At 40.9% G+C, this 18,186-nt stretch overlaps 1 protein-coding gene across 1 annotated transcript in view; it reads left to right on the plus strand.

Moving 5' to 3' along the window:
* The window catches only part of PHIP (pleckstrin homology domain interacting protein), an 89,636-nt gene extending 73,856 nt beyond the window's left edge, over window positions 1–15,780 (plus strand). Inside the window, exons 29-36 of the mRNA XM_014949331.1 lie at window positions 1,740–1,812; window positions 2,170–2,220; window positions 2,496–2,645; window positions 4,132–4,284; window positions 5,920–6,083; window positions 6,751–7,031; window positions 7,811–7,972; window positions 9,517–15,780. Coding sequence (XP_014804817.1) covers window positions 1,740–1,812; window positions 2,170–2,220; window positions 2,496–2,645; window positions 4,132–4,284; window positions 5,920–6,083; window positions 6,751–7,031; window positions 7,811–7,972; window positions 9,517–10,163 — 1,681 coding nt within the window. The 3' untranslated portion in view covers window positions 10,164–15,780. The remainder of the gene's footprint in view (window positions 1–1,739; window positions 1,813–2,169; window positions 2,221–2,495; window positions 2,646–4,131; window positions 4,285–5,919; window positions 6,084–6,750; window positions 7,032–7,810; window positions 7,973–9,516) is intronic.
* The last annotated feature ends 2,406 nt before the right edge of the window (window positions 15,781–18,186 follow it).

An 18,186-nucleotide genomic window follows, 5' to 3' on the forward strand; every position in this document is an offset into this window, starting at 1 on the left:
TGAGGTATTTAGCCCTTTTGGATTAAAGCTTGTCTTGCTGAAGAACGTGTGAGTTCTCAAAACGAGATGAAGCTCTATAATAGGTTGATTGGCACAGATTGACATGGCATTTAATTTCAAGAGACTTTCTGCTAAGTTATAAAAAGGGGTCTGAGTATCTTCCTGGAGTGAGAGATCTATTGATAGGTAAGTTAGGAGTTCTGAGTTAGATTCTGGTTCTGGTTTAGATTTGAATAAATCCTGTCTTAATATAAGGGTGGGCATTTAATTGTAAAGCCTTCACAATTTATGAAAAAGGTGTTTGAGATGCAAACCAAAAATGGGAGGCTTTGTAGTCAAAAGAAGTAATAGCTGTCTGTCAGATGTTGTTTCTTTGTTATTGTCTATAGAGAAGCTCTATGAGGAGTGTTTGAGGTTGCTCACAGTCACCTGACACGTCTGCAGCCCTAAAGTCAGTCAGAAGAGTTTCCTGAGCCCGTCCCCAGCCTTGATTTCCTTGTGCAGGGTGAAATGCTGCTCTTCCCTCGCTGTGGAAACAGCAGCTGCTTCGTTAGCGTCACACAAATCACTGCATTCTTAGGGATTTCATTTCTCGGTGTTAAGTTGAACCTTGTTCTTTTTTTATTTCGTGTGTTCTTATAAACAGTAGCATCACATTCTGTAGCTGGAAATCTGGGGCTGTGACTCCCTATGTGAACCTCTGTCTCAGTGCCTGGGAGGTCAGATTTTGGCTGGAGAGTGCAAAGTCCTTCATCTGGGTCAGATGTTAGAAGTTTTAGTTTTAGGAACAGATCTGTGTCCAAAGGCCTTCTCTGTTACCAACTTTGGTCTTTAACATTTTGTCCTACATTGCTTTTTTCCTGATTAATTAATCAGCTCAGGGTTTTTTCAAAGTGTGTGTGTTTTAATTGGCTTAGTTCAATTAGTGCAACACATGGATATTTTGATTTAATTATGGCCTATAGTGTGTGTCTATTAATACACTCACTGAAGTGAACTAGCAACGCAGAAAAAGGTGCTGCTGAGAATCTAAAGCGTAGTCTAAATTACCAAACTCTTTTAAAAAGCAGAAAATTGGGAGGGGAAGGGGCTTCCTTTTGATTTTTATTTTTCACCTTCTCCCCAGCTGTTGTGGTGCTGATCCCAGTAGCCTGGGTCATGGATTATGGTTCCAGTCTAGAGTTGCTGGGGGTTTTCTCCTTGTTTCCTGGTGCTTTGTGTTGTCTGTGGTGCAGCACCTGGGGCTGTCAGCTGTGTTACACCAGAACTGAAAGTCACTGGTTGTTTTGCTGAGTTAATTATGCAGGTTTTTACAATGAGAGACCTTACATAAATAAACATTCACGTTTCAAGTGTCTGACGTTGTGGGTACTAATGTATTCAATTACATTTTTGGATACTAAATCCAGGGTAGAGTTTCTTCATGAGCTATAGGATTAGATTTTTCTAGTGCTAATAAATGCCTAGGAAAGGAATATGGTTTTTTTTCATTTTAAAACTTTGACACCATTAAGTAGCTGGTATTTTACAGAGTGCAGATAATATTTTCCAGTTTTTGGGGCAGAAGATTCGTTTTTCCTATTACTGCAGTCCTCTTAGTATTCATATAGCACTAAACACCTGATTGTTTTATTTGGGAATGGCTTCTTAAACGTTCCCCTCATCCCAGGCAAAAGAGAGTTGATTCTGTAGGTGAAGACAGAAGACAAATGTCAGTGTGTGTTTGTTTCCTCACACAGAGACCAGAGTTGCTACGACATAATCCCGCTGTACAACGCCATGAAGAAGAAGGTGTTGTCTGACTCCGATGAGGTAAGTGGCCTTGATGGACGGGAGAAATGGGACCAGTGTCTCTGTCCTACTGGGTGTGAAAGAGCTGGTTTTGGTCACTCTCAGAGCGTGGGTTGTACTTCTCAGTCCGTTAAATGTTCCTTTTTGACAGCTGGGACACTGGGTATAAATCCAGCTTCTCTGTTTATTGGAGAATTTAGATGCTTCTTGAGGCTTCTGAGAGGTTCTCAGACCCGATGGTCGCAAGAAATGCCTCCCAGAGGGACAGGGGTAGAACTGTAAAAACTCAAATTAGAAGTGAAGTATAAAAGAACTCCCCTACTCATGTATGCTTATATTTTTTTAACCTTTTTATGCGACTCATTATCTTGCTCAAAGGAAGAAGAGAAAGATACAAATGTGCCAGGAACTTCCACTAGAAAAAGAAAGGTAATTTTTTTTTTTAAATGATTTACAGTGCTATAAATAATTGGAAGTGCATTTGTAAACACAGGATTATAAAACTGAAAATGTTTTTATTGTTGTGTGATCCCAGTTTTTGGGAGGTTTTGAAGTTAAAGTGACTGAAGTGGTGTTCTACCGAGACGTTCAATGTAAAAGCATTTCTGCTTGTGCTGCTGCATGTATGGATGTGTTAATTAGCCTTTCCATTCTGCAGGGAATGTAGTTTATCTGTTCTATACCAGACAATGTTGTCGTTGCAGGACCACCAGCCGAAGCGGCGGCTGCGTAACAGAGCCCAGTCCTACGACATCCAGTCCTGGAAGAAGCAGTGCCAGGAGCTGCTCAACCTCATCTTTCAGTGCGAAGACTCTGAGCCCTTTCGACAGCCCGTGGATCTCCTGGAGTACCCGGTGAGTGTGTCAGGGCAGGGAGGCTGTGAGGTCATTTCTTTTTCAGCTGTGACCATTATTCCAGCTCTTTTAATTGAAACTTCAAGCAGCGTTATTGATTATTTTTTTTCAGTTCTTGGTTGTCACCTGATAATAATAAAAGAGAGAAGAGAAGGCTCCGGGGAGACCTTAAAGCCCCTTCCAGCCCTTAAAGGGGCTCAGGAGAGATGGGGAAGGACTCTGGATCAGGGAGGGGAGCCATAGGATGAGGGTGAAGGGGGTTAAGCTGAAAAAGGGGAGATTGAGATGAGATCTCAGGAAGAACTTCTTTGCTGGGAGGGTGGTGAGAGCCTGGCCCAGGTTGCCCAGAGAAGCTGTGGCTGCCCCATCCCTGGAGGGGTTCAAGGCCAGGCTGGATGGGGCTTGGAGCAACCTGGTCTGGTGGGAGGTGTCCCTGCCCAGGGCAGGGGGTGGCAACTGGATGGTCTTTAAGGTCCCTTCCAACTCCAACCATTCTATGATTCTATAATAATGTTTTTCATCATTTTAAAGTAATTTCAAAAGAAATTGCACTTCTTCGCTCTCTTAAAGCATTTTTGGGGAAGCCTGTGCTGTTAAATAAATTACAGCTTTTGCAGTTAAGATGCATCTTTCCTTTTCTGGGTGAAAAATGGAAGTGCATCTGTTTGGTTGTTGCATCTGGCAAATGTTGTCACGGATCATCTTTTGTTTTCATTTCAGAGGTATAAAAACTAAAAGTGATTTCTAATGACAGTCACCTGGGCTTGATGCAGAAAAAGCACCCCCTGCAGAACTGTAGTGAAACATTAACTGTGGCTTAACACAGCCTCTGTTTGCTCTCATGGATTAAGTTAACTTCTTGGTTACTTTTGGTATTTAAGCTTTTTGTTCTATGAATATCCTTCTGTTTCCTCTACAGCCTAGAAATAAAAAAAAGTTGTGTCATTGGCTTGAACAGGGCCCTGTTTCAGTGGAGTTTTCATTATTTTAGTAATAACTTCCCTGAATTGGCAGGGCTCCATCTGAGAAACCGCTCGGGTTTCAGCAGGGATGTGCTAAACCTCTCATTGGGTTCAAATACTCAAACTTCATATTTTAAAGCTTAAATATGTAAAACCAGCATTAGGCTTATTACCAAGTTTTTGCTGCTGAGCCACCCAGGGAGCTCGTAGTCACACTTCCCTGTCAGGGTATCTTTGTGACAGCGTGTCAGTGAGAGAACCCTTAGGACACAAAATTTTGAGCTCTGTGTTTCAGTAAATCTGTTCACAAAATGAATTAAATCTTGTACCAATTTTTTTCTAACTGTGATCCTCTCCAGTAGCACGTGAGGAGTTACGTGGTGTATGAGAAGAAGGGAGCAAAATGTTGTTAGGAATATTCCATACCTGTTTAAAGAGGTTTATCAAATGCATCCTAACGAAAATGATACGTTAAACCTTGGGGAAAAGAAGTTGTAATAGGTTGTTTTGCTATTTCTTAACAGGATTATAGAGATATTATTGACACTCCTATGGATTTTGCTACTGTTAGAGAAACACTGGAAGCTGGAAACTATGAGTCACCAATGGAGTTATGTAAAGATGTGAGACTTATTTTCAGCAATTCCAAGGCCTATACGCCGAGTAAAAGATCAAGGGTAAGACTTTTTCTTTTTTGTTTGTTTGAAAGAGTGCTTACATCTGAAAAAATAGAGGACAGCAAACCAGAGAGACAGTGGAGGCAGGAGCTGATACGGAAATTCTCTGCTAGTGACAGAGTTGTTAATATTTTCTCTCCAGTTGCCTTGTAGGTGCAGTATGTGTTAGCAGTGAAAGTGAGAAATTGTCTATTTACACACATTCAAGGCTTCTGTGTAGCTTTTCTTCTACTAATATGCTTTAGGTGTTAGACTGGAATTATGAATAGCCTTTATGTTTGGCTTTTCTAAACAGCAAATTAATCAAGACTTTTTAAAACACGGGGACAAATCCCTTAGTAGGTGACTGGCAGGGAGGACCGAGCAGTTTGGTCTCTGTTCAGTGAATAACAGACAATCTCACTCTTCAGGCCTAAGAATCAGTCTCTTTGGCTTTTGGTTGCATCAAAGGGCAGAGCTTTTGGGGCAGGTCGGGATTCTTTTGTGGTTTTTCTTTCTCGATCTCCTCAAAGCAACATAAAGAAGGTGCTTGGCATCATCTTAGCTCTCTGTGGTTTCACAGATTCTTCTGATGTTTTCGTATTTTTTTCATGTTTCGTCCAAGCAGACTGGTGTAGGAAGTACTGAGCTTGTAGCTCTTCTTTATCTGACTCAGAAGTGGAAAGTTCTGATGTGAAGAATTTTAATATTCTGGACCCTATGGACGTTCACTGAATGCAACACAGAGTTGTGGAGTGGGGATGGTTTTACTCTGATTTGTCATTCAGTGATATTTTAGCATCTCACTTCACGTCCCTAATGCTTGCTTGAAACCTAAACCCATCAGCTTTTTAATTTTTTTGCCTTGGCAGATGAAGCATAATTTTTTATAATTTTTTTTACATCTTTTCTTATGAAATGTCTCTGGATGTCCTCTGCAGTAATGTGCTCAGAATCTGTCACACTGTTCAATCTGGCACTCTGAGAGTTTGTGTTTCATGTTCTAAGAAGATGCCGTGTCCCCTTTGAAAGTATTTAGACAGCTCGGTTCTGTGGTTTTGTTTACAAAATTCATAGCAGCTTGGCTCAAATAATTAGTTGTGATCTGATCCGAGTTCGATTGGGTCTCTCTGTAAATCATCTGAGCCAGAGGGGGGCAAAAAAAGGGAAGAAAAATGTGCACTTATGAAATTCTACTCCATTTATTGTACCTGTTGCAACCAACTCCCTGGTAGTATCTGCTCATCTGGAAGAGGAATAGAGTGATGTTCAAATCTGGGATATAAGGAGGCAGCTTAATACAGAGGAAAATTACTTTTCTTGACCCTAGGTATGACACAGTAAAATTCTGTTAAGGGTCTCTCTCCAGTTTCTGCTGGAGCTGGAAAGGGATGTGCCTGGAAAAGCAGTTGAAAGGGTGGTTTTTCTAATTTTTCCTTCTGTGTGTGATCTTCAGTGGTAACACACTTTTCAAAACCATGAAAATAAAGTGAACCTGCATGTGGGTAAGTGCAATGAGTTGAGACAGACTAAATTTCCTTAAAACATTTCTATATTAATCAGTTTAATTTTCTAGCTATTGTTGGGGGATAAATAAGTAAAACGATGCTTTGGAAAAGCATAAAACTTGCTTGTTTCCTGGCTTTTCTCCTTCAGATCTACAGCATGAGTTTGCGCCTCTCTGCTTTCTTTGAAGAACACATCAGCTCGATTTTATCGGATTATAAATCTGCCCTGCGCTTTCATAAAAGAAATACAATAAAGAAAAGAAGGAAAAAAAGAAGTAGGAGCAGCTCGGTGTCCAGTAGCGTTGCATCCAGGTAGGTCAATTCCTTCACACAGGTTGGACGTACCCGAGCAGTAGAACTTGGTGTGGGTTTTACAGAATCACAGAATCATCCAGGCTGGAAGAGACCCTCGGGATCATCGAGTCCAACCATCCACCCTGCTCTAAAGTCCTCCCCTACCCCATATCCCCCAACACCACATCTAAAGGGTTCTTAAACACAGCCAGGGATGGGGACTCCACCCCCTCCCTGGGCAGCCTGTTCCAATGCCCCACCACTCTCTCTTTTAATTGATGCTTCCTTTGCTGTTCCCTGTGCTGCAGTCACAGCTCTGACACGCACGCCCCTGTGATGTGGAAGAGTTTTAAATTTAATTAGAGCTATCCTCATGCTTAAAATTCAAATAATTGCTAAATACAGTAAACCAGCGTCGTTAGGACAGTGATGGTGTTGTGCTTTATCATACAAATACAGCATTTATTGTAAGATTCATTTTTCAGAGGGTCACAACTATGTGAGTTTCTCCAGTAAATGCCACGTTTTTAACACACTTCATACAGAGGTGGGTGTTTTACCCCGCAATCTCAGACACCAAAAGTTAATTTTATTTATTCCTGGAAAATAAAAATAAAATAAAATGAAATAAAATTAAAAAAAAGAGACGGTCATGCAGGATACAAACTGTTACTCCTTTTCTCAGCCCCGAAAGGAAGAGGAGATTAATAAAACCTCCCCTGAAGGCGGAATCCTCAGCCCCCTCTTCGTCGTGTGCGGCGGCACGGTCGCTGGCCCCGCGGCACGCTGCGCCCCAGCTGAACGGCAGGGCGGCCGACGCCTCCGCCCTCGTCAGGACCCGCAGCGCCAGGGGAGCGCCGGACGCCGCCGTCACCGAGCAGCCCTCCACCTCGTCAGGAGCTAAGCCCTTAACGATAAAGCCTTTAATCACAAAGCCTAATGCTACTGCAGGGTCAGCAAAGTCAGGCAAGTTGATTCTTTGGTCTTGCTTTTTTTTTCTTTTGAATCGTAGAATGTTTTTAAACATAAAACTTGGTTTTTGGAAATGGAAGGCATTTCTCTCCGTTAAGACCAGTTCTGTTTGCGAGCTGCTGAGCTTTTGAGGCTTTTAAGAGGGTGGTGTTATTTTATCCAGGAAGCTTTCTCACTTCCAGAGCACTGATTCAAGTTGTTTGGAGTAGAATCACAGACTCACAGAATCTTCTAGGTTGGAAGGGACCTTAAAGATCATCTTGTCCAACCGTCAACCTGACTGACAAAAATAGACACCCACACAACAAACAAGGAGCATCATCACTAAACCAGACCTCCCAGCACTACATCAACCCGTCTTTTGAACACCTCCAGGGATGGGGCCTCAACCACCTCCCTGGGCAGCCCATTCCAATGGCTGAGAACCCTTTCAGTGAAACAATTTTTCCTAATATCCAGCCTGAACCTCCCCTGGTGCAACTTGAGGCCATTTCCTCTCGTCCTGTCACCTGTGACTTGGGAAAAGAGACCGACCCCCATCTCTCTACACCCTCCTTTCAGGTAGTTGTAGAGAGCAATAAGGTCTCCTCCTCTTCTCCAGGCTGAACACCCCCAGCTCCCTCAGCCTCTCCTCATAAGACTTATTCTCCAGACCCCTCACCAGCTTTGTCGCCCTTCTCTGGACCCAAACACGACTTCTCGTTACCCAGAGAAGATTGAATGTGTATGAACTACTTAACAGGAATAATACTTTTATTTTTTTGTCCTTCTAGTACTGGAGAATTCAACCAAACATTCCAAGAACCAGAATGTGGTATCCATCCCCAGTCAGTCGGATTACAGCCACAACACTAGGAATAACTCCACAAGGGAAAATCCCGAGAAAGAGAAGCAAATCAAGCGCAAAGTCAAATCTGCCACCGTTAATCAACAAGGTACAGGGGGCTCTGTGGGACCTTTTCCCTCCTATTTTCCATGCCGTGGTAACAGTGTTGTCAAGCCAGATGTGATACATTAACATATCTGTACCTTCATTTCAATTATTGCAGAGGTTGGGTTCTGAGTTCTCAGCTTCCAAAGCAGATTTCTGTGGGGTCACCCCTTAAACCCCATGGGTTTTACTTATTAAAACTCCAGTGGGTTATATTTGGGTCAGCAGCGCTGAGTGGGATTAGAATCAGAGAATCCTAGAATGGTTTGGGTTGGAAGGGACCTCAAAGATCTTCGAGTTCCAACCCCCTGCCCTGGGCAGGGACACCCCATTACACCCTCCACCACCAGGAGTGTAAAGATCAGAGCATCCCAGCTGCAATTAATTCTTTCATTCTTCTGCCACAGCAGATAGATCTATATGGTGTTTCCTGCTTCTGTTCAGTTATATCTGTATGGGTTGGTCACACCTAGTTTGATGTTTTTAATTCTTTTACCCCAGCAGAATAGATCTATATGGTGTTTCCTGCTTCTGTTCAGTTATATCTGTATGGGTTGGTCACACCTAGTTTGATGTAATCTTCTGACTGAACTTCCCTTCAAAGTCAAAGCTTCTGTGGAGACTGAAATATTATCACTTGGTCATAAAAGCTTTCCTGTTTGTGGAGGAGCTCTGAGCTGGGAAGCTTCACTAAGCATCTCTGCTCTGAAGGTGGAAAACCAGCAGTTTACACTTTGGTCCCCAGCTAATTAATCTGGTGACTCCTTGGAGGAGTCCTCTCCCTGAGGATTCTCCTTTCTTTCTTGCTCTTCTGTGGTTCTGAAAAAGCAGCTTGTGGTCTGCTGGGTTAAATCATCTGTTCCTTCCAAGCTTTCCCACAAAGGGCTCAGCTCTCACCACGTTCTGTGGCTCAATGTGCCCCTGTTACACAACAGTGCAAATTACACACCTCTCCTTTTTGTTAACTCCTACGTTTCTACCCTTTTCCTTGCTTATTGTTGGAATCTCCCTGGTGTAATGACCTGGCTCTCAAGGATGTTACCCCAGGCTGAAAGCAAACCTTTCCATTTCTGTGGAGATGACCTGCTCTGAAGGTTTTGCTGTAGCAGGTACCAAACAGGAGTTCCTGTCCACTGGTGCAGCCTCAGCCAAGAAAAACATTCAAGTTTTTCCCTTTTTTCTTTATCTATGTGGGATTTTTTTTCTTTTTCGTGGTGGTTTTTTAATTTCAAGCTACCAAGAGCTAAACCCCAGTAGAAGTCAGTCCTCATCACGTATGACGTGAAGCTCTTTGAGGTGTGGGATTTTTTTCTTTTTTTGGTGTTTTTTAAATTTCTTTCTTCAAGCTACCTAGAGCTAAACCCCAGTAGAAGTTAGTCCTCATCACGTATGACGTGAAGCTCTTTGAGCTCTGCTTTGGGTGTCTGAGAGTTGGAGGGATTGGCAATGGCTGTGAATCCATTCAGATATTTTAGTAAGAGTTTTATAAAGGCAGGGTGAAAAGGAATGTACATCTGGTGGGTGATAAAGGCTCTGGTTTCTTTACAGCAGATTGCAAGAATAATGCTCTGGCATCGGGGAGCGTCCAGGTGAACGGGCACGGAGGGCAGCCCTCAAAACCCCCTGTTAAAAGAGGTCCTGGAAGGAAACCGAAGGTGGAGACGAATTTAAACAGTAGCTGTGAAGTGGTGCACAAGAAAAGAGGCAGAAAACCAAAAAAGCTCCAACTGGTTGAACAGCAAAAGGTCGCAGAGCAGAACGCGATCCAGACTGCAAGGGATGTGCCCGAAGAAGCCTCCGCTTCTACCGCCTGTAATTCTCTTTCTGAAAACAACATGAAGGAAGACTTGTTACAAAAAAAAGGCCGTGGGGGTAGAAAGCCAAAAAGAAAGATGAAGACCCATCCCCCAGGCTCGGACCTTCCAGTTCCTGCGAATGTTAAAATGCAGACGAGGAGCAGGAGGAAAAAGATGGAGGAGCCCATGGAGGAGGGGTCTGAAGAGCTGAAAGACTCTGAACCTCACATGAGAACTAGAAACCAGGGTAGGAGGACAGCCTTTTACAATGAGGATGACTCTGAGGAAGAGCAAAGGCAGCTGTTGTTTGAAGACACCTCCTTGACTTTCGGAACGTCTAGCAGAGGCCGAGTCCGAAAGTTGACTGAAAAAGCAAAAGCTAATTTAATCGGTTGGTGATTTTTACCAAGGGTTTGACTTCAGAACGCTACGAAGCAGGTACAGTTAAGGAAGAGCAGACCAGACTTCTGCTTCCCTGCTGCTATTGGGGGTTAGGAGAACATGTTCTGATTTGGGGAGAAAAATTTAGCAAAAAAGAAAGAAAAAAAAAAAAACCCAACAAAAAACTGAAAGAACATTCTTTGAAAGAAATATATATTTTAAACTTTTGCTATTTATTGCCCTCCAAATAGGTTATGCATTTCAAGAGTCGTTTTGTTGACAGTTGGGAATAAGTGAAGCAGTTTCTGAGTGATGGCTGGAGCTGAGAACTGCTCTGCTCGCGTGGTGTCCCCACCCCCTTCACAAACGGTGACAGGACTCAGAGTGCCACAGACTGAAACCAGAAGTCTATTTTTAACCAAGCAAGGTACACGGAGATTGTAAAAGTCCAGTTGCCTGGGAAGGCAGGTTTTTTGGCAAAAAGTGGCAGTAAATTCACTTACATTTCTATTAAATACAAAAAAAAAAAAATACCAAACTTTGCTAATCTGAAAATGCTTAATTTCAGTTGTGATGGAACGTTCAGCTGCAAAAGAAGCCTGGCACAGGCTGTTGGTTTATCCAAGTTCTGCCAAACATAGCAAAAATGTAATCACAAATATATATATATATATATATATCCACATTGGAAAAAGTTTGACTAATGTCTAATTTTTCAGACCTTGATTCTTGTATCAATCACTAAATCTCTGTTTATTGTGCCAAAGACTGAGAATCAGTGCAGTGGAAAAGCCTTTTTTTTTTTTTTGTTTTTTTGATTCTTTCTTTTCGGGTGTCAGTACAACATACCATTTGCAGTGATAAAAGCTGTGGATTGTTTGAAATAGCAAGTTGTTAACATTGTTCTGAAATGTATCTTTTTTTTTTAATTTTTTTTTTTGGTACTTTTGGTAGAAAATAATGCACTGGTGGGGTCCTTTGACAGAGATGTTTTAGACAAAATGTATAATTGGTTAAAGGATTCAAGGAAATGACAGGACAGGTATGGAACGATGATGTTTACTTTCTGATCCAGATTGATTGTTGTTTCTACAACTTTAGACGTGCTGAAGAGGCTAAAATGACCTACAAAGAAGAGTGTTATGTGTATATATTAATATATACATAAAACACGTACCTAGAAAATATTACCCAGGTATAAATTTTTTTCAGGATTTTTTAGATAGCACTAGAATTGAAGAGAAATTTTAAAATGTCATAATTTATAGTTTAATTTTAAGGGGAAGATTGGTTATTTTCAATTATTAAGGTTCAAAAGGCCAAATCACTTTTTATGCAATCATGTTTTATACAGTGGTCTCATTGCACATTGTGTTTTTCTGCACTTTTTATGGTATATCACGCTGACATAAGTCAATATACACCCTAAAGAAAAAATTCCATTTAATGATTGTGCCTTGTATTCTATTATTTCTTGCATCCTTAGTAAAATTAAGTTGTCTATTGTAAATGATAACTATATGACTTAGGGGAATGTATTGTTATATGTACTGCTCTAGAAAAGAAAAGCAGTTATTTATTTGTTTATGGTACATTTAGTTATTTTATACCTTTACAAAACAAACTTTAATACCATTTTCTATCACTTAAAGTATTGTCCAGTTTTAAGAAAAAAAAAAAATACAGAAGTAGTCATATTTTCTGAGATCTGGTATGGTACAAAAATGTAACCAAAATTTTCTGGTTATACATTATTTTGGAAGTTTGGGTAGTGGGAAAGGGTTTTTTTGTGTGTGTGTGACCCTAACTTAGTTGAAAAAATAAACCTGAAATGAAACCTCAATTCTGTACACCCTTACTTTATAGTAATATTTTCTTTTTATTTTATTTTATTTTTTTATTTTTCCAAACATCATCTGCAATATCTGGAAGGGAGGGCATACAGAATTAAGACCTTAAATTTGCACAGATTCTCTATACTTATTTGAGGCCTAATTCTTCACTCTTTTATTTTCTGTTATTAAAAAAAAAAAAGAAATCTTAACTGTGTGAGCCAAGACCGTTGGTATCTGGCACCGAGAGGAACAGAACCGTGCTTACTGTGGAGAGCAAACAGGCATTTTGCTGCAAAAAAATTACTCAAATACTTTGGAATTGTTATGGATGTGAATTTGGGAAGCAGGGATTTAGTTTGCATTTCATTTGTTGGTGTATTATTCCATTAGTTCAGTTCAAGTGGAGTCCCTGGGTGTGCTGAGGAGCGGTGCGGCTCCACGGCTCGTGGTTCGTTCTGTCCCATCTCCCTGATGAAGGCAATCATTAGAAACTGTGTAATTTCCTGATGTTATCTGCATTGTAATATATCAGATAGATTCTATCTAAAGCTCAACTTCTGTATTTACTCCCATTTGTACTAATGTTTTCTATGGCATGTTGATGTATATATTTATATATGGAGAATACCTTGTGAGTTTCGGAGACTGAAATACGCGTTCCCTCAGCAGTAGGTAGAAAATTGTACATCTTAATTTTACAAGAATAGAAGGCCTTACCTGCAGAACATGGGCACTGCTGCCCACCAGTAACACCACTGACTTCAGCCAGGAATTTTTTAATTCATATTAGACACATTAATGCTTTTTTTTTTTCTTTAAAAAAAAAAAAATGTGCATAATTTGGGTCAAATTTTTTATATAAGCAACACTAAAAAATTATTAGAAGTTAATATCAGATTTACTTGAAAGTTCTATTTTTATAATTTAATGTCACTAGATCACAGACTTTATTTATGATACTTTCGTCACCATCAGACTGTGCATTTCGGTTGGGGAAAAAAAAAATGTGTTCTTTGAGGTTGTTGTGACATACTGTATCGACACAGAAAAAGAGCTTTTTATTACAAAGTCTTAACATTTTAAAAATGTGAGCAATAAACCATTGGTGGGTGTTCTGAGCTAACTGAAGAACTCCAGCTACGTGCATGTTTTACGATGCCATCTCCAGTACCTGCCGACCGGTTCAGAAAAAAAAGGAGTATCAGAATCTCACGTGCTTGTTTCTCATTTGCATTTGTAAATAGTCCATAGGTTCGGAGTCATAGACACGCAAATGAGCTTACAGACCTGGCAGTTTTAATCATTAAATTCTTTTTGACGTGGGTGTGAGGATACTGTCCTGGTGTTTGTACTGGGAAACGCTGGGAAGTTGATCGGAAGCCGCTGTATGTACCTGTCCCTCCCTAATTAACGACCCTTCAGCCCTTCCCTTTCTGTTGTCAGGGTGTTTTTTGGGAACTGAACTGACATTTTTACCACTGTAGTGTTTCCTTCTTGTCAATATTGAACTAGAGCTCTTTGTCCCCGGGCAGTGAGCAGTGACACACCTTTACAGAGCAATGTCTTCCTCCGGTGATTAGCCTGCTGTGATATATATTTGCATATGTTTATTTGTACAGTGTCCGGTTTGTACATGTGCTCAGTTTGTTGATAAAGACTTTGTAAGATTGAGTTGGTTGAGTTAAATATTACTATGGCTTAATATTTGTAAAGCTATGACTTGATAAAGGACCCTGATGCAGCACGTAGGATATATTAATAGCTATAAAAAATAAATAAATTGTAGTGTAGAGACAACTCACTGTATTGCTGTACAAATATTTTTCAAGTACCAATTCTGATTCTGTGCCAGAGGCTTTTGTCTTACCAAAAAAAAAAGAACTACTTACAACCCAAAAAAATAGCCTGTCCATTCCGTAACTTCAACTTGTTACAATTTTTACACCACGTTGTTAAATCTTTTGCTCACATTTGTCGGATCAAGGACTACAAGTGAATGCTTGAGCGTGTAATTTGAATTTAAGCACGTGTTCAATGGTTGACTGGTTCTATAAAAGCAATAGGCTTAACTGACTGGGACCCTTTCACCCCGCACTTGCATAGTAAATTGGAGGTTAGAGGACTTTAAGCTCACTTTCATCAAGGCTTGCATTTCATTTGAAGCCCGCAGATCTCGCTGAGGTCATTTTACCATGTTGCTGGTCAATCAGTAGAACAGCCATACGGCAGCAATGACGTCGTGTCCCGAGTCCTTACCTTACTCTAAAGTAGTGTCTTTTGTCCACAGTAGTTTTTCCTTTTCGCTTTTTTATTTAACAGTTGAGTGTTTTAACAAGAATTTAAATGCAACTCTGCAACAGCGCTGTGATACAGAAGGTTGGGGGCTTTAAACCCTCACCTAGGAACAGCAAAAAGCTCCTTTTCTGTTTACTACCTAATGAAGCCAAATGAAGTGTGTAAAATTGCTGTACCACGTAGTTTCTTTTATCCCTGAAGTTCTTGTAACGGATTGGTTTCCAAGGGGACCTAGATATTCAACTGATAAAGGGCTGTTAGTTTTCTGCTGTAAATTACTGTATATACAAGCTTGTTCATACGCAGAGGAAAGTGTATGAAATTTCCTAAAATTGGCCAAGGCTTGACGATGTGTTTCCAATAAGAAATGGGGGACTGACAGCTGACGTGGTTTCCTTTTCTCTACCCAGGAGCGCAGTTTCTTCGCGTTCTGCTGCGTCTGGGGGAAGGAAGGGGCAGCTTTTTAAACAAGAGCTAAACCTCGAGCTGCTTTTGCATTTGTGCTGGTTTGAAGGTGGGAATTGGCCGTGTCATTTCACAGTGTGTTAGAGGAGGAAACGCGCTGAGAAAGTGAGAATAAATCACAGAAGAAGGTGATTAGCTTTCCCCCCCCTCAAGGGTCTAACAGCCTCAAGGCACTCTAGAGAGAAACCTTATAATGCTGCAATAAAATAAAGGTGGAATAAATGTAGCTTTTAGGGGCTTGGTAGTGAAACGAGTAGTCATTTGAATCCTTTTTAATGCAGATAAATACATCAGGAAATTCACTTCGAATAATGCAAACGATACATTTTAGGAAGGGATGGTAGTACTGTGCTATGAATTTCTCCCCTGGAAGAAACAATGGGGTGGTAGGAATTGGGAGTAGGAGGGAATCCAAGTCCCTGTCCCGTGGAGAGGCCAGTGGGATGTACAGATACTGGGCTGGGCTGGAGACTCTGCAGAAGTTACATTTTTGGACCATACTAAAAAGGCAGAAGTGGTGGTGGACAACTGGATGGTCATCTTGCAGGAATTAAAATTCTTGTCATCGTGTTTAAATACGGATAGAAGGGAGCTCAACTTGGAGGAAATGACCTAGGAAGGTTAATTTTGAAACTGACACATTTTCAGATTAAAAAAAAAATAAAAATAACGCTTATTTTGTACAGAATTATGTAAACCACAAATCTGTTGTATGTAATGAGTAACAGTTTTGGAAACTATAATTCTTTAGCTTTATCAAGGTTGGGTTTGGTTTTGTTTTTTTTTTTCCTTCCAGAAATCTGGATTATCATGTTATAACCTGAAGTATCTCGCCAGAATAACAGTGCCCTTTCTTTTTGTACATATGGATTGAAAATTTCTTTACTGTTATGTGGACACTTTCTATGTTAGTTTTGATGCATAATACTTTGAATCCTTTTATACAAACTAGAATGTATGTGTAAGAATTACTGTCACTGCAATGTAGTAACTACAAACTTATTTTTAAATAAATAGAAAACATGTTTTTCTAAGCCGTCCGACAGTGTTTGTTTCTATCTTAGTGATTTCCTGCATTTTGGGACAATTGCTCCTGTGTTCTTCAAAACAGCTTGTTTTGATTCCTTGTAGAAAATAGTATAGCGGTGTGTTATGTGGGGACAGACAAAATTACAACCAAAGCACTCTCTGATAGAGATCAAAATGTGTTATTTTTGGGGGATTTCACTAGAACTGCAGTTTCTGAAGGCAACATAAAGGCATCTGGCACTGGAGAGGCCACGTTGCCCATCCTCTTGGCTCACTTTGCCATGTGCAGCAGGGTGCCCCTGGTCCTCCAAGAAGCCATCCCTGTTCAGGTGACAGCTTGTTTGTACCAGAGCTGCCTCCAACCTGTGGAAATCTCTGCTTCCCAACAACTCCAGAAGTTGTTAAAACCAGTTTAGCAGAGAGAAGTCCCCTGACTCCCTGCAGGCAGAGTCCCTGCTCTCCCCTCTGGTTGCCCCGGATGGGTGATGCCCAGAAAAGTCAATATGTGCTGTGTTTGCACAAGGCTCTGGGTTCTGTTTGTATCTACCTGTCTGTGCTCAGAAGGAAGGCCTGAAGCAAAGGAAATGTTGGGTATTTCAAACACCGCACCCGGTGTTTTGAAATCTTCACTTCACCTGTTATTTGCTTTGTCAGATGATCTTTTCCTCCTTATGTACCTTACCCCAAACCACAAGGGAGGGAGAGGACGCTGAGCCGTGGGGTCAGGGGATGGTGGTCAGACTGGAAAGGATTGAGTTCCCTTCAGCTTCCCAGACGTGTCCTCCGGGGGAGTCTGGGGGAAAAACAGGACTTGGTTTAGCACATCAGGAAACAAACCAACCTCTGTTGTCTCAAGTATCTGTGTGAGTTTTAGTAATTGGTGTGTTTAGTAATTGGGAGAGAAATAATTCACAATACTGAAAATCGTGAATTTGCTGCATATTGCTGTGAAGTACCGGAGGTGGTAGTTTTATTGTATATTGCATTATTAAAATAACAGTGGTGTGCTCTTCCAAAAACAACCCACCCCAGGTCTGGGGGTTTCAATTTAGCCCTGATTTTAGTTTTGTAACTGAAGCAGTTTGTATGAAGTAGTTCATTATTTTTTTTTTTGCTTGTTTCATGCTCTTCAGGGCATGCTCTAGTGCCCAAGGTTATTGGTTTATGGCGAGGTGTTGAGTGTGGGGTTTAGTTGGTGGGTGTGGTGTTTTTGGTGGGTGTTGTGTGGGGTGGGGTGTTTTTTGGTTTGTTTTTTTTTTTTTTTTTGTGGTTGGACTCGATGATCTCAGAGGTCCCTTCCAACCACTAAGATTCTGTGATTCCCTAAGGGGGGATTTTAGAAGTCTAAGGTCTGTTCTTTTCAGATCTCTTTCTCTGTGACTTTGCACCCAATCCTTAAAATGCCATCCTATCCCAGTTCTCTCTCCTCAGGTGTGACAGGTGTCTTTTTGAAACCTACTGCCCTTATTCTTGACGAATAATCAAGATTTTTCTTAAGATGAGCAGATGTTGTGAAATGTTGGTCTCACAGGCAGACGCTGACCGTGCCGGCCCTAATGCTTCGTTACCCTGATAATACCATTTACTCCCGTTAGATTATAATGCTCATTAAATGAAGGAAATGATGTATGAACGTTGAAGCTGACCCTTTTGTTTCCAAAGTGAGAAGTTTTGTACCAAAACCTCTGCTCTTTCCTGCTCCAGCCATCGATGCAAGCTTCACAAAAGAGCGTTTGTCACTTTTCCCAAAGACAAACGAGCAAAGTGTCTTTAAAAATTAATCAATGTTTCTGTTTGAAGCACAGGTGAAAATAAAGCAAATACCAGAAAACTAAAAAAAAAGGAGAATCAAGAGCAGAGGCAGGTAATCAATGATTTCAGCAGCAAATTTCTGCAGAGGAATATTCCTTGAGATGCCGAGTTCGGGCTAAATGTTTAGTTAGTATTCAGGGGGCAGGCAGCCTTATCTGTTAATCTCTGCTTTGTCTCAGGTCTCTGAATTTGACTTTGAACAAGGATATTCAAAAGAATAAAGACTGTAACTTAAAATGCAAAGCTAGTTAGAGTATGACTAAAACACCAGAAAAAGATTACTTTGCATTCCACTGTAGAGAAATCTAGTGGGGTTATTTGCCTCATATTCAAGCACGCTAATTCAAAAATGTGAATTCTCTTTGTCATTAAGGAGGGTGGTGTAAACTCCCATTAACCACTACAAAAGGGAACACAGCTGTATTCCCAGCTGTCAAAAACTTCCCATTCCACCTGGAGTTCATGTTGAGGAGGACACCTACAGAACAAAATGACTTAAAACAATAAAACAGTCTAATTAGTGATCACGGTGGTATCTTTCAATACACTGCATGTTTTCACCCAACTAGAATCTCAACATGAGGAGCTGGGGGCACGTGCGTTCT

The sequence above is a fragment of the Calidris pugnax genome, unplaced genomic scaffold, assembly GCF_001431845.1.
Source record: "Calidris pugnax isolate Ruff unplaced genomic scaffold, ASM143184v1 scaffold132, whole genome shotgun sequence".
Classification (NCBI taxonomy): Eukaryota; Metazoa; Chordata; class Aves; order Charadriiformes; family Scolopacidae; genus Calidris; species Calidris pugnax.